The following is a 15,519-nucleotide window of genomic DNA, read 5'->3' on the forward strand; positions in this document are numbered from 1 at the left end:
TCTCGTCAAACCTACATTTCAGTTGTCTGTGGTGAAAGACCTAATATTTGTCATTATTTTCTAAAACCTTACCAAATGCTAAATGTGCAGGAACATTCTTTCAACATATTAACTGTCTTGCAGCAATGTTCTCCATAAGTTTGAAGTTCAGTTTTTGTTGCACTAGATAGTTACTGCTAAAGAACTAAATTAAAAGGTTAACAGAAGAGTCGATGCAATTGTTTTTACAAAATATTGGAGAATGTTCAAAAACTACTGTGGTACTTCCTAATTTGATTTTGTTTTTCCACATCTCAAATTCACAGGACTAAGTTATTTTGATGTTTTTATTAGCAGGTGGGTGGATGTTTAGATAGAGTTATCAAACTCTAAGCCTCGTTTTATTCAGTTTCTGAAATCCAATGTTTCTTCCAATCAGAAAATGGTCACGCCACTTTTCTTCACCGTTTACAATCCTACAAAGAATTTATTTTCACTTTAAAATACAAATACTTATATCTATAATTTTTTTAAGCACAAACTGTAATATATACTCTTACTGTAATTTGTCTCCAACAAAAACCTCATTCAAGTTTATTTTAAACACAATTGATGGTAATTTAAGAAATGGTTAAAGAAGCTTTAAAATACTGTTAAGAGAAAAAAAAACATAGTTTTTTCATTTATTGTTGGAAGATTATTAGACCCTGTTTTTACGTTTCTGTGTTTGACCAACAAAAAACAAACAAAAGAAAAATAATGGGAAAAAAACATCACAATTCTTCTTTATTTCACCAATTGTAATCCCGAATTTGAAAACCAGTTAGGGGACATGCCAGGGCTTTTTAATTGACTGTTTTTGCTTTAGAAGACCTAGTACGCTTTAGTGCAGGCTCTTAATTTTATTTTTGCCAAGTCAGAGTTGCAAAAGTTCATGTAGAAAACCGATTGAGGTTTGGATGGTCCTATTTTTACTGATTCTTTTCAAGAATTTTAAATCCCAATTTATCAAGAAAAGCTAGGTTTCGGTATGCAACAAATAAACTTTAAGACACATCTTTAAGATGTGGGAGAAGCCCAAAGGGCCCGGAGAAAACCCACACACGTGTAATGGGACCAATCTGTCTATTTAACTACAGACTATTGGTTGTCCCTAAGTGTCTTTCCCCCCTGTATTCAGTTTGGGTTGGTAGCCCCTTCCTAATGCGTTTTTCCCTTTATACAGTTGGCGCATGTTTTAGCAATATGATTCCTCGTTTGATCTCAGTTATGTCCAATATTCTTTTATTATTTGATATCTGTTATGGAAATTACAAAGACTTTATAAATGTTGATGTTTTCGTTATTAGGCGATTTCCCTCTACCACCCTCATTTAGAAGCTCATCCGGAACGCTAACATTGTGGTTTCTATTTGCTTGTTTTCGGAAAATAGTCAGATTCCCTAAACACTATGCAACCTTGTTAGACTTATGCTTCTCATTAAAAGGATTTTTGAGCTTCTAATTTTATGTGTTTACAGATGAATTAAAAAGCCTTGCCTGGTTTTTGCACGTCCCCTCCTAGTTTTTCTTTCTGCCAATTAAATCCACCCGGTTTGGGTGGTGCACACTCCTCTCCTGCCCAAGCTCTCTATATAGACGACGGCAGGGGGGTTAAAGGAGCTGCAGAAAAAGTATGCTAGCAGCACACTGTAACAACCCCCCCACCAGCACCACCATCACGCCAAGGAGTCCTGTTGAAAAGACAACAGCACGTCAGGAAATTACACTGCTTTAACATCTACAGCTTTATTTTGGGGACATCATTTTTTTTTACATACTGTAGTGATTGTCTAGGATAACAACTCACCAAAATTTGAGACTCAGAAGGTCCTGCCAACTCTCTCTGGAGGACATCCGCACGCGGCATCCACGAAGGTCACGGCAACACAGACGAGTCCCGGTCACTGGAATGAGGAAACCGAGGCAGGTCTTTCCGGGAGAGTCAGCATTAGCACGGTCAGTGGAGACAGAGAACCCAGAAGACATTTAACGCCAGTGAGGAGCCTTTGTTCAGTTTTCCTTTAACTAGTTAACTAATTTTAACCATCTGGATTTTCAGTTATACTATACTACATTTCTTTTTACAACATTCTGTTGTTTAATGCTGCCTAGTGCCGTGTTTCCAAACATCAAAGCAAAAGAAGACTGAAAAAAAAGGAGTGTATCGTGCAAGTTGGGGTACTTTAACAAAATCGTTGGTAAACACAGGACCTAGTAATCGGAAATGCCACTTTTTAAACCGATTCCAATTTTAAATCTGGCATAGTTTCCTACGTAGGGTAAAAACTGGACCAACTTTCATTTTATAATATCGCCATCATTTGCCCCTACTTGCAGCTAAACAAGTAGGGGCCATTTATATTTTTTATTTATTTATTTATATTTAGGGGTATATTTAGGGGTATTTATCGTTTTCCTTTACACTCTACATTTATATTCTAAGGTCAATTTAGGCTTTTGATTTTTGTTAAAATTTTTAAACTTTTTAAGATTTCAGACTTTTGAGTTCTCTGTCCCTGTGTGTGTGTTTGTGTGTGTGTGTTTTCTTTTTCTTTGCTTTAGCATCTTGAAGGTCTCATCCGTATTGTCCAAAATTTATCTGAGCCATGGATGGTGGAGGAGATCTTGCAGTTTGGGGCGCTGTTCTTCAGAAGTATTTAAACATGCTTGGAAAAAGTCTTGGCACTCTGGAGAAAGTAAAGTAAAGTAAAGTAAAGTAAAGTAAAGTGAAGTAAAGTGAAGATGACGGTCAGAGCCCAAGCATCCATGCAGAGACAGATTATTTCTTACCTTCTGACAGTTCATCGTCAATCATCTGATCCCCGTCAAGAAAATGTATTGATGAGAAATCGTTGCAGTAATGGAGGGTTTCGTACAGAATTACTCCAAGCTGCCACACAGTGGTTGATCCAGGGCTACAAAAGCCTCTAAATGCTTCTGGGGGAGCATTTATGGGAGTTCCTGGAAAAAAAATAAACGTTAGTCATATTCATGCTCATTTTACATGTTTTTATTTGTAGATGCAGATCTTCTACCTGAAAATCCTCTAAGGATGGAATCCTTTTCTGCCATGCAGCTCACTCCAAAGTCTATCAGACGAGCTTGTGGTGTATTTGTGTGGGTTTGAATGAGGATGTTATCAGTCTTGATGTCTTGATGGAAGATATTTCTGTCCACAAGGTCTATGGCTGTGCGAATTAGCTGCTTCATTATGATCTGAAAGAGATAAAAATGAAGTAATAAGCTGAGGCAGCAAAGCTAAAGCCGCCTTCTAAAACAGCATTCACACTGGCCTCGTAATGATGCGTTCAGGTTCACTTCCAATGAAAAGTCTACGTGAAGGTGGGTTTTGGGCCGTTACATTTAAAACTCTCGACATGCACTTTTTAACGGCTGTTTTCAAGCTCCACGTACAAAACGTACGGCCATTGAACATGTGTTGCAAGTCAAACCAGGTTGAATTCTGATCAATTGGGGACTCGGATTTAGTTGTAAAGTATGGATGACATCCCCTCCAATTAACAAAAGTTTACATTTTGTTCCCAAATTGAGAGATTTGCACTGCTTCAACATTTTGCACCAAGCGTCTTCCAACTGTAGGTGGCAAACCTAAATAAAAGTAGATAAAGGCAAAGTAGCCCGCCCCTGCTTGTCCAGTGTGAACACCAGGGGCAAAATGCGTGTTCAACAAGCCGCGTTTAGCACGTTCTTGACCACGCATCACATGCCCAGTGTATATGTAGCTTTAGAAGTACTCTTCTTTCTAACGTTCTGAACCTGCTGAAAGGTACTTTTGCTTCTTCACCGAACACTTAACTACTTTATGAAACAAGGTTGCATTGAATAAACGTTTCAGCTTCAGGAAGTTTCTGCAGAAACAGACAGAACATCTCAAACCAACACAGACTGCACACGGGCCTACCTTGGCTTCTTCTTCTTGCAGTGTGCCTCCTTTGCTATCAATGTAATGAAGCAGGTCTTCACAAGGGATCGGTCTCTCCATGACCAAGAGGATTTCTCCACCTATCTCATACCAGTCCAACAGGGCTACTGGCGCTGCTTTTCCATCTGAATGAATGGATTCATCTTGTAACTTTAACATTATGGCCACTTCAGAAGGAACCATTTTTCCATTGCCATCATCCTGAAGAATCAAAACAAAGAGAGCATGAGGAACAGAAGCACAGAAACCCAATTAGAGCAGAGATACTCAGAAGAATTTGGCTCAAGCAACTTACCATTTTTTTATTTGGGATTTTACGTTTGAAAATGTGCTTAATGGCTACCTGCAAGACACAAGAGCATTTCTGACTGTGAGATGACTGACAGGAGACAAACTAGGATCATTTAGATTTCCCCTCCATCAAAATCTATTTTAATTTAGACCATTTAGACCACAAACATCAATAGTCTGATTATAAATGAATGTATCCAAGTACTTTTGTCATGCTTTTATAAAGGTCTGTAGCTCACAAATGAAACACTTACTGGTAAGTTGTCAGATTTGCGAAAGCCACCATATATGGATCCATAACCTCCTGAAGCAAAGTAATATTCTTCCACATATTTGGCTTCAAATTTATCTGAACACAAAAAAACAGAAATGCAATGTTAGTTCATTTATTATTGAAAATTATATTATCAAACATAAAGTAACAGTAGGTAAAAGGTAAAAGGGTAAATTGTATTAAATCATCAGACCTTTATCGGTAATCAAGTTGTCCCTCTCAGTTATCTCTGAGGAGGTTGCAATTTGTTTAGCGTCACTGGAACTGGAATCTGAAAATGACAAGAAAAAGGGTTTTCTTATTGCATAGCTTTTCTTTTTGTACACCTCTACTACCCCTTTGTGCTAAAACTCAGAGGCAAAACTGTATTTAAGTGTTTTTTAAATATGTATTTTTAAAAAAATGGGCTGAGCATATTAAGAAGCAACCTTAGGAAAGTTAAACCAAAGACGGTTGCTTTCATCGTAACAACTAAAACATTTTAAGGTTCAGTACAGTTTAAATTTAGTGTGAGTGTTTAGGAAATGTAAAATATGTTGATGAGAAATAGAGATATTCATTTGGTTGCAGTTTTTGCAGTCAAAGCAGACTTAAAAACAAAGACAACTCGTTTTTACTTTTTGAGATAGTCAGAGAGTAGTATGTCCTTAATTTGTTGACAGTTTTATTTTCTATTTTTTTTTTCTTGTTCCTCGAGAAAACCATGGGGTCTGTGTCAGCTTATTTACCTTTTGGAGGAGTTTTCATCTTCTTTGGCTCTATTGTTTCTTCTTCCTCTTTGTCTTCCTGTCTTTTTCTCTTTAGTGTTTTCACTGGGGTGCTGGTAGATGGTTGCTCAGATTCAGAAGACTCAATTGGTTCCTGGTTTATATGTTTATCCTTCTGTTTCTTCTTTCTAGGGAAAGGCTGCCTCTCAACATTTTGGGTTTGTCCATCATCTGAAGATGTCTCATCTTGTCGTGCCGTGCTAGTGCTAGACTCTGAAAATGAAAAAGCAACAACAAAAAAACAGCTTAATTACTATAGAATATTTCTTTTATATCTTCACCGTTAACTGCTCGAGCTCACATAAAGTATGTCAATGTGTTGGGGGCTTTTATTTGAAAAGATATGAGTTAAGATGTTATCACAAAAAACAAACTTTAGCATTTTTACGAAGCAAACGTGTCACTAAAGGTTTTGCCGGGACTCTCATTTACCAGTATATTTTTTATTGTCCATGGCAGAGTCTTTGTCCGTGATCGTTCACTGTTTATTACTCAAAAACTTGAGTAAATCGGAAATTCTTTCCCTTGTCTCAAAATACGTGCTTCACTCTAGAGCTCGAAGAATGTTATGGCTTAACCGTGTTGCCAAGCAACTTATAAATTGGGGCTTTCTGATATCAGTGATGTCACAGTCTGTAGCTTAGTTACACAGCATGTGACTTTAGCTACTTTGTAGTGTTTATGTTTAAATTGTCACATTCTGAGAAGCACTTCAGTGTAAAATCTTTTCGAAAAAGTGATTTCGTTACATCTGTACTGTTGTGAAATGTACGTTAAAGGTTTGGATGATTGTAAACCAGTGTTATAGTCTTGGACAATTGACTGCTGTCGTGAGCTTTGAGGCTCACAAACTTGCTCCTATGTCTTACAACGCAGAATTAAAAATAACAGCAACTCAACTTTTGAGATGGTCTGGGAGGAGTGTGACGATCTGGTAGTTTTTAATTTGTCGTGCTAGTTTTATTTTTTTAATTTTATGACCTTTAATTTCTTTTTGTAGCACTGTACTGTCAAACTATTAGAGACATGTCCTTTAAAAATAAATTAGAATTTGACCTATTCTGTTCAGCCTACATGTTGTCATGTTGTTTGGGGTCTGTGTCAGCTCATTTACCTTTCAGTGAAGTTTTCATCTTCTTTGGCTTTATTATTTCTTCTTCCTCTTTGTCTTCCTGTCTTTTTTTCTTGAGTTTTCTCGCTGGGGTTTTGTCTTGGGTGCTGGTAGATGGTTTTGTAGGCTCAGATTCAGGAGTCACAACTGGCCCAGGGAACGTCACTTTTTTCTTTTTTTTAGGACTGGTCTTCCTCTCAACTTCTTTGGAAAAGCAGGATGAGTTAAAATATTATCATAGCAACACAAAAACCACACTTTAACCTTTTTACGAAGCAAACGTATCACTAAAAGTTTTGCCGGGACTCTCATTTACCAGGATATTTTGGATTGTCCATGGCAGAATTTTTGTCCATGATCGTTCACTGTTTATTACACAAAAACTTGAGTAAATCGGAAAATCTTTCCCTTGTCTCAAAATACGTGCTTGACTCTACAGCTCGAAGAATGTTATGGCTTAACCGTGTTGCTAAGCAACTTATAAAATGGGGCTCTCTGATATCAGTGATGTCACAGTCTGTTGCTAAGTTACACTGCATGTGACTTGAGGATTAGTTTACTTTTTGTTGTTTGCATATGAATCGATACAATCTGAAAAATACTAAAACATTTGTGAAAAATGTGATTTTACAACATATGTACTGTATTTTTCAGACCCAGAGGTCCAAAAAATTATATCGTGCATAAAGCATAAAAGCTGTCATGAACTTGATTTGACTACACTACCCATAATGCCAAGAGGAACTATGCGGCAGGGGATCGGTCAGAGTGGTTGATAGGAAGCTTTTCTTATGAACTGAGTTTTAAGTGTATATTTTCTTTATTTAAAATGTATCCATTGAATGCTTTAGTTTATTTCCAGCTGCAAAGTTTTAAATGTCCTAGAATGCTTGAATGCATCACCCAGTCCACCAAACCCCTCATAAGGGGGAAATGCTTTTAACAGCCAATCAGAGGTTGTGGCTGTTCAGCTCGGCCCAGCAGCTCTCAGATCAGTTTCTGAGCACATTTTTACGAGTCTTTTTACTTTAACCACGGAAAACAGCTCTTGCAGTTCAAGCAGAGTTGTGGAAGACCAGAGAGGCGTCACTATCGGGGTGTTAGCTTTAGCAATTAACATCTCAGCGGTCATTTTGAGAGATGTAGCGCGGCTGAAATCCACGTCTTCAACTTTGAATCCACAACATTGGTGAAGAAATGTGTTCCTGCAGCTGTGATGCTGCACTGTAAACCCGAACAAGTTACCAAAACTCATTTGCCACAATTATTTTAAGTTGATGAACTTAAAAGTCAGATTTTTCCATAACATAAATTTAATTGAGTGCTACTTGTATTTTTTGATAACAGTTAAATTAAAAGTTTTAATTTGTGTAAATCAAATATTGGCATTAAATATGACTTACATTTTCCTGTTAAGACAACTTAATTGTCATCATTTACTATGACTCACCAGTTTCAAGTTTTCAAGCCACAGGAATAAGTTTGCATAACTTATCCACAACAACATAATTTTATCTTAACAGAACTTAATCTTTATTAGTAACCTTCTTGTACAGGGGTCATCAAATTTTTGAGTCAGTAAATTCAAAACTATGCATTTCAAAACTTAAATATTTTTAGTGAAATGATTGCCTAAAAAACAATGAGTAACGGTACCTTAAATAAAGCACAATGTTATAAACATCTTCCTAACAATATTTTGTTGCTCACTCTCTCCTGTACAATATTGAAATCAAAGAAAATTACGCTTGATAAAACGTCAAGACAGTGTGAACTTTGAGCCTACTGCCTGAACAAATGCAGAGTAGTGCAATATTTTGAGGCATTATTGAGACAAAGGGAGAAAACTAATGCTTTATGCCTCCTTATTTCAACTTAGTTTTATATATGTATCAAGTCATCAAGTCATTTTTGAGGGGCCACAACCTGGGTGGTAGTTAACTCACTCATTGCACTCATTAACTGATCTAAAAACATTTTCCATCACCAGGATATCAGCTCTGTGTACATCCAAACAGGCCCTGATAAAACACTGAGTAGTTAGGAATATGAAAGGTCGTAAAATAGTTTTTCTTAGTGTTTATTTGATTCTAAAAAAAGACATTTTGAAAAGAATGACGGTCCCACGATTTAGCCATAGCGTAAGCTGTTTTAGGAAAAGTCCCGCCCCTTTAACTGTCTTGGAGGCTTAATAACACGTCATCAGTCTGACCAATCAGAAGTGGTTAAAGTCTTCCCTTCCTTGTTCTAAAGCTCGTGTTTAGCGGTGTAGCTTTTCAAAGAATCCGGCATCAGACCGTGGAAAAAGTGAACAAAACCATGAAGCTCAGATACGCCAATCTGTTTGCGTTCGTTGGCTGCTTGTACTACATCTCCCATGATGCATTGGGTTAAAGTGACAGCGTCCCAGCGTAGAACGAGTCTTCCTTTGACGTCTTGAAACCACTACGAATGCACATCAAACAGTTTTTAAATCTTTTTAATTTTCCGGACTATAAGCCGCTACTTTTTTCCTGCGCTCACAGCCCTGCGACTTATTCAGTGATGCGGCTAATTTATAGATATAATTGGCGGCCGCCATGACCGCACTTTCGGTCTCAGAACATGGGTTGAACACTCTCCAACTCCACGCAACAAGCCATTTATTTTTCAACACACCTCTTAGCAGCCAAACAGCATGGACTTGACTTCAGGTCTTAGACACTTCAGTCATGGTTCAACAAAACGTAACACGCATGCCCGGCCGTATCTCAGAGTCCTTTGGTGCCATTAGACCCAACGTGCACGTGATCGCCACTACAATATGATGCAGCTTTCAAGTTAAAAGCAATCATTAAAAGCAGCATGAAAAAATCCACCATCGCCAACGGGTTTGGAAAAGCCGGTTTGCTGAATGACAGAGAGAACAGCGCATGCACAGTGACACTAGTCCATCTATTTATTAGCAGCTCCGTAATATACGAGATGATCTTTTAAACGTACGTTTATTATTGTCGTGTTATGGTTATTATGAAGCGCCTGTTTGCTCATCATTTTATTTTTAATCTGTGTTGTCAGTGCTTTTTTCTGGCAGAACGTACGGTTAGGTGAAGGCTAACAGGCGCTAACAACGTTTAGTCTGGATGAACATGAATCGATGCGGGAAAAGCTGCAATCTGCAGCTTGGCTGCATGAAAATATGTGGAAATAACATCCGCCTTTATTTTGTCGGGACACGACTGGAAACACAAATTGACATGGTCGTTTTAACGGTTTCTAAGGACTGAGCGGAATTTTGCATTGAAACGCTCACAGCCTCCGTGTGAGCTGGAGACATGTTCTGCTGCTCGTTCACATAGAGCTGCGGGGCCGATGGCAGTCTGAAGGCTCCCACACGTAACAACGCATCCGCCCCTCATCCACAAAACGTTCAGTATTAAGTCCGATTGCTCCGCACAGACACGATTTGCTCCGTCCAGCGCAGAATGGGGACGAAGCGTTCTTCCCTGGAGCCGCCCTGGCAAGGGGTGTCGGAGAAGATAGGAAGGGGAGACAAAGAGCATGCGGGGCGAGCGCGGAGCGCAGAGGCGTCCGCGGAGCAACAGTGTTTGTTGTGGAAGGAAACTTCTGACGCACGCACCGCGCTGAGGCGCGCGCTTTTCAGTCGCCGCTGCTTTATTTTACTGGTGTGTTTTTTTAACCAGCCCCGTTACCACCATAATGCTGCCGCGACACAAGCGGAAGGAGAGATGCTCTCCCGTTAGCCCCTCCATCCACTGCTGCTCATTCTTTAAACACTGACAACAGTGTGGGGAGCTGGGGGTTAGACCTGCCTTTAGCCCCTAAGACTCATGGGAAATGGGGAATCGCAGATGTAAATTTCTTCATCATAACTGAGGGATGTAATGTTGATTATATGGTTTCTGTTTGTACTTATATATATGATACTTAGATTGTCAATAATTAAAAAAAAATAAAAAAATAAACTAAAATATAAAAAACCATAACTGAGGAACTTGTGAACAGAATAGATGTCCATGCTGTTTGGCAGATGTGGGTGTATTTAATCACTCGAGCATAATGCAAGGCTGACTCCTCCCACAGTATGTTAATGACTTTTGCACAATCTGGGAGTTAGGATTGGATCTGCTAGGCTGACCACGTTGCCTAGTACGTGCGGCTTGAACTGTGACACAGCTTGTGTTTAGAAGTAGTTAAACACGTGAAACACGTGGGTGTGGCTTGTAATCGGGTGCGCTCTATAACCCGGAAATTACGGTGAATTTTATTAAATATTTTAGAAAAAACAGCAGCAACTTCCAGCTTTTTCTGCCACAATTATCACAAAAATGCATGTGAGATTGTGGAGGGGCTGTAGATAAATACAGACTAAAGAGTAGTAGTATTCTGCTATAGTTATTTTATTAACTTTATCAGTGATTGTTGTATACTAATAATTCTTGTTTTTTAGCTGCAGAAGAAACTCCTGTCACCACATCCTCTGTTGAAAGGGAAAACCTAGATGCTGCTGCTGGTCAGTTCAAATCTAGACAATATGGAACCTATATCAAACTTATTGTTTCATTATTACTTAATATAAAGTCATACATTTGCACACACACACACAACAGTGGAGGCCCTTCTTTCCAACATTCTGCTTCCAGCATCACAGCAACTGTTATGTAGATTTGATGAGACTGTTTGACTTTTCACTGTTTGCTTTTGTTAAAGTTATGTCTCTTATGTTCCAGAGCTCCAAGAGAGACGTGTTTGGAAGATGAGCAGACTGGATACAAAATTCCACCAACCTCAAATCCAATTGGTCCAGCTGAATGGCCAACCACACTCTTTGATCCAGTAAGAATGGATTTGGTGCAAAGAGGTCCTTTTCAGACTGAAAAAGACTGTGACTTTCCAAAATCACCCTCATTGAGCTGTTGTGTTCTTTATTTTGGATTGTTTTATCGTTATATGATTTTCTATTAAGTTGCTGTTTTTAATAAGTTGGAGTTTTGTGAATGTCATTTGTTGAGTGCCTAATGTTACATTAATATATATATATATATATATATATATATATATATATATATATATATATATATATATATATATATATATATATATATATATATATATATATATATATATTCTATATTCTAAAATTAGTTTGGCATCACATAATGTGCATCCAACATGCAGGCAATATACTGTAATTAATTCTTCAGCAGCAACAATAAAACATTCACAAAATGTAGTAATAGAGATCTGATTTATATTACAACAGTTGCGCTTTGTTGGTGCTACTGATCAGTTAGAGGGCTCACAAATTAAATTTCGCTTAGGGCCCCCGGAAGACCAGGGCCGGTCCTGGTGGTGGGCCTCATTACTGACAATAACGAGAACTGGTACAGGCAGGAGATCCAACACTTGGAGGAGTGCTGTTCAGCCAGCGATCTGGTCCTCAATCCCACCAAAACCAAGGAGGTCATTGTAGACTTCAGGAAGACCAAGAGAACATCTCAACCCGCACTCCACATCAGAGGTGAGGAGGTGGAACAGACTGACAGGGACACTGAACACCTCCAAACTGGTGAAAAGGGCCCATCAGAGGATGTTCTTCCTGAGAAAGCTGAGGAAGGCGGGTCTGGCTCCGGGACTTCTCAGAAAGTTCTACAGGAGCACCGTGGAGAGCATCCTCTGCCAGGGCTGTACAGTGTGGAACAAGAAGCTCAGCTCCCAGACCTGGACGTGGTCTATAAAGAGTGTCTACAGAGAGGAGCACGGGCCATCAGCATGGACAGCAGCCATCCTGGACATTCCCTGTTTGTGCCGCTGCAATCGGGCAAGAGTTTTAAAAACAAGGACAAATAGACTGCAAGAATGCAGCCATAAAAAGGAGGAGCAGAAACTCCAGGTTAGAAAAGCTCATTTAATTAATGAGGCACACATTGAAGCTGATGTTAATCCCTCTGCCACTTTCAGGATGAAGATGCATGAAGAAGATGCTTCACTGAAAAAGATGCATTTTGAATCCATCTCAGAAAGTACTATTGAAGCTAGAGCTGTTGTACACACAGACATAGTTTTTCTCTGCATGCTTTCAGTCTCTGATAGATTATTTAGGTGACCTGAGATGCCCCTTCAAATGTAATAGAACATTGTATTTATTGTAAAAGTTTAGGAGATGGGATGTCCAGGATTTTTTTTTTAGTGTCATTTCTATCTTTTCACTTTCTTTCTATTCTCTTTGTAGGGGAAGGTGACATGACAACCAGCAGTGGGGCAGGACGGAATGTATGGATCCTTCTGAACTCACCATTTGTTGCCATCTTTAGCATCTACTCTAAGAGTGACCTTTTTTTTTCTTTGCAGGAAGAAGATGCCTTACTACACGGCACCATTGAGGCAGCCAAATGGTGCCAGTTGCAGTCCTTTAAAGGAAGATGTTCCCTGCCTGATGTTCTGACGGTGGATGAAGGAGAACAGAAGGAGATTATTAAAGAGCTCCAAAACTGCTCCCTCATGAGTGAAGATGAGAGATTGATGGAACTGAGGGAGCTTTTCGTCTTTTCATTTCAGTTTTTCAGCAACTGTGAAGCATTTTGCACAGAAATTCTGGATAATCAAAAATAAAAGGTGTATGTGTATTTTGAAGAACAGTAAATCTCAGTGTCTGCTGTTTTTTTCTGTCTTTTTTGTCTATATTTGTATATGTATAATGCTTTATGACTGTAGCATTACATTCATTCATCTTCTATTCCATTTCATTCCTTTTGGGGTCACTGGGCTGCTGGAGCCTATCCCTGCCACTTGCTAGTGAAGGCAGGGGACATCCTGGACAGCTCGCCAGCCTGTTGCAGGACCACAATCACACACCCACACACTCTCACATCACACTTATGGACACTTTAGAGTGACCAGTTTACCTATTAAGCATGTTTTTGGAAGCTGGCAGGAAGGCTCGGAGAAAACCCACACATGCACGTATAGCATGAGGTCAGGGGTTTTACTTTCCATGTTTAACCCACCTGAGACTATACACTCCTTGAGGTGTGTGAGACTGAGCATAAATACACAAGTTGTTACACAATATCTGTGGAACCTGGGTGTGATAAATTATATATTTTATATTGTGATATAATTTTACATATAACAATAAACCATTGATCAATAAATTACAGGTACAGTTAAACTTTATTTCCAAGAGACTGTAGAATATAACTAATGTTACAGTCAGCAGCTTTGCTCAGTCTGCCCTTTTTTCCTGTAGCCATATATAAAAGGGAGCTTTTTCCTAAAGAAAATTCTTTAAACACGATTGTACATATTATAAAGGCGGTTAATTAATTAATGCATTTATTTACGTATGTTCAAACACACAAACGGTGGAAATTCACGTTGGCCGCTCGTAATGCATGCAGAAACGATCCACGTTGCTCCATATTTGCCCGCACGTATTTTAAGGATAAAAGTCGGCCACACATACTTTCTCCAGGTCTGTGAGGCCAGACAAAATTTATTAACTCCCTAATGCATGTACATGGAAACTTGTAAAAGGCATAAGAAGATAGCAATCACGGTACAAATTCCCTAATTTAATTCAATATATTTTTTTATTTAGCACAAATTCGAACTACAGACGTCTCAATAGGCTTCATACCGGTAATTGTAAGGTAGACATACAATCAAAAAGGGATCATGAATACATAGAATGCATTAGGATAATACTAAACTTTAACAAAACAGACTAACTAAACTGGCATTCCTGCCCTTAGACTCCCCCTTCACGGTAAGGAAAAACTCCTTAAAAACCGGTAGGTGGCAATATTGCACATGGAAACTTGTAAAATGCAAAGAAGAAGACGGGCCGGGCCGGGACCACCCGGGGGCAGTTGTTCTCTGCCTGCTCCCGTGTGGCGTTGGAGGGTTCCGGCTGCCGCTGCGGCGGGGGTCTTGGTGTGGGGATGGCTGGGCACTCTCCCTCCTTCTTTTCACATTCTACCCTCCATTTTAGAAGAACATAAACACTCACCTGAGCACAGGTGTTAGCTCACCTTTGCACTAATAGTTTGCGTGAATGAATGAAATATTTCACACTGGTTGGCTTGGAGGCATAAGTATGCATGTGTGAACACTATCTGTTTTGGGTACATGTTGACATGTGGACATTTTTGCAGCTAGCAGGTGTGTTGACATTTGAGTGTGTGTGGACAGGCCCCGCCCTTTTTGTACCACATTTGAACCTTACCGTAATGATAAACAACCAGTAAACTTGCTGCTCTATGCTGCTTCATGGTCTTATCCCCCCTTCCTATTATTACCCTCTTACCCCCCCCCCCCCCCCTCTAACATCCCTCTCTCTTCTTCCCTTCTTTCCTTTTCCGTCCGGTCCAACACCAAAGATTTTCAAACATGATTGAAATTAATAAAAAGTTTGGCCTCAATTACAAAAGGGGTTTATTCAGACATACCTTTGGTTTGTCTGAAGATTAACAACCACTGTTGTTAAAGTAAAACGTGGGCGGGGTTAACATTCCACACCGTGTTCACATTCCACAGCGTTTCAGCATTCCACTATGTTGAGCAATTCTGCAGGCTGCAGCCAGTGGCAATTGAATAAATGCGAGAGGGTGGGGGCAGGGCTAGTGGTTTCACAATGTGTTTATGTCATGATGTGTTTACATGACACTTTATGATGTCATGACATCATAACATATGACCCTTTATGATGTCATGATTTTTTTATATGACCCTTTATGATGTCATTTAGTGTTTTTGCTGATGAATATCTTGTATGAATGTCATTTGATGTCATCAAACCAGAGTTTCTATATAGACCCCAAACTTGGGAAAATCTGTCAACGATTTTAAACTTGAGGGGAGAGATGGCCCCATTATACTTACACGATCTGAGCACGGACTTAACGTTGCTCTTGCAGTTTGACCTGCTCAGATTTTCAGGGTCACAAAGATCACAGCTGATCAAAGGACATCCTGATGTCAAATCCAAAGAAATAATAAGAGATTTGATGTCAAAGATCGTAAACCTGATTTCAAAACATTTGCAAAATACGAATGAAGGTATGCGAACAAAGGAAGCTGTGATGGACCTTGTCACCAGGACTCTTCCCAC

At 39.2% G+C, this 15,519-nt stretch overlaps 1 protein-coding gene across 1 annotated transcript; it reads right to left on the reverse strand.

Annotated features, from left to right (window-relative positions):
• Positions 1-353: 353 nt before the first annotated feature.
• On the reverse strand, positions 354-4,629 carry LOC110017395 (serine/threonine-protein kinase pim-1-like). Its single transcript, XM_023951199.1, has 7 exons — positions 4,510-4,629; positions 4,260-4,307; positions 3,944-4,165; positions 3,057-3,237; positions 2,812-2,982; positions 1,829-2,708; positions 354-1,712 (listed from the first exon to the last, which is right to left on the reverse strand). The coding sequence occupies exons 2-6, from the start codon at positions 4,260-4,262 to the stop codon at positions 2,617-2,619; spliced, it is 669 nt and encodes a 222-aa protein (XP_023806967.1). The 5' UTR covers positions 4,263-4,307; positions 4,510-4,629; the 3' UTR covers positions 354-1,712; positions 1,829-2,616.
• Between the last annotated feature and the right edge of the window lie 10,890 nt (positions 4,630-15,519).

The sequence above is a fragment of the Oryzias latipes genome, chromosome 21, assembly GCF_002234675.1.
Source record: "Oryzias latipes chromosome 21, ASM223467v1".
Classification (NCBI taxonomy): domain Eukaryota; kingdom Metazoa; phylum Chordata; class Actinopteri; order Beloniformes; family Adrianichthyidae; genus Oryzias; species Oryzias latipes.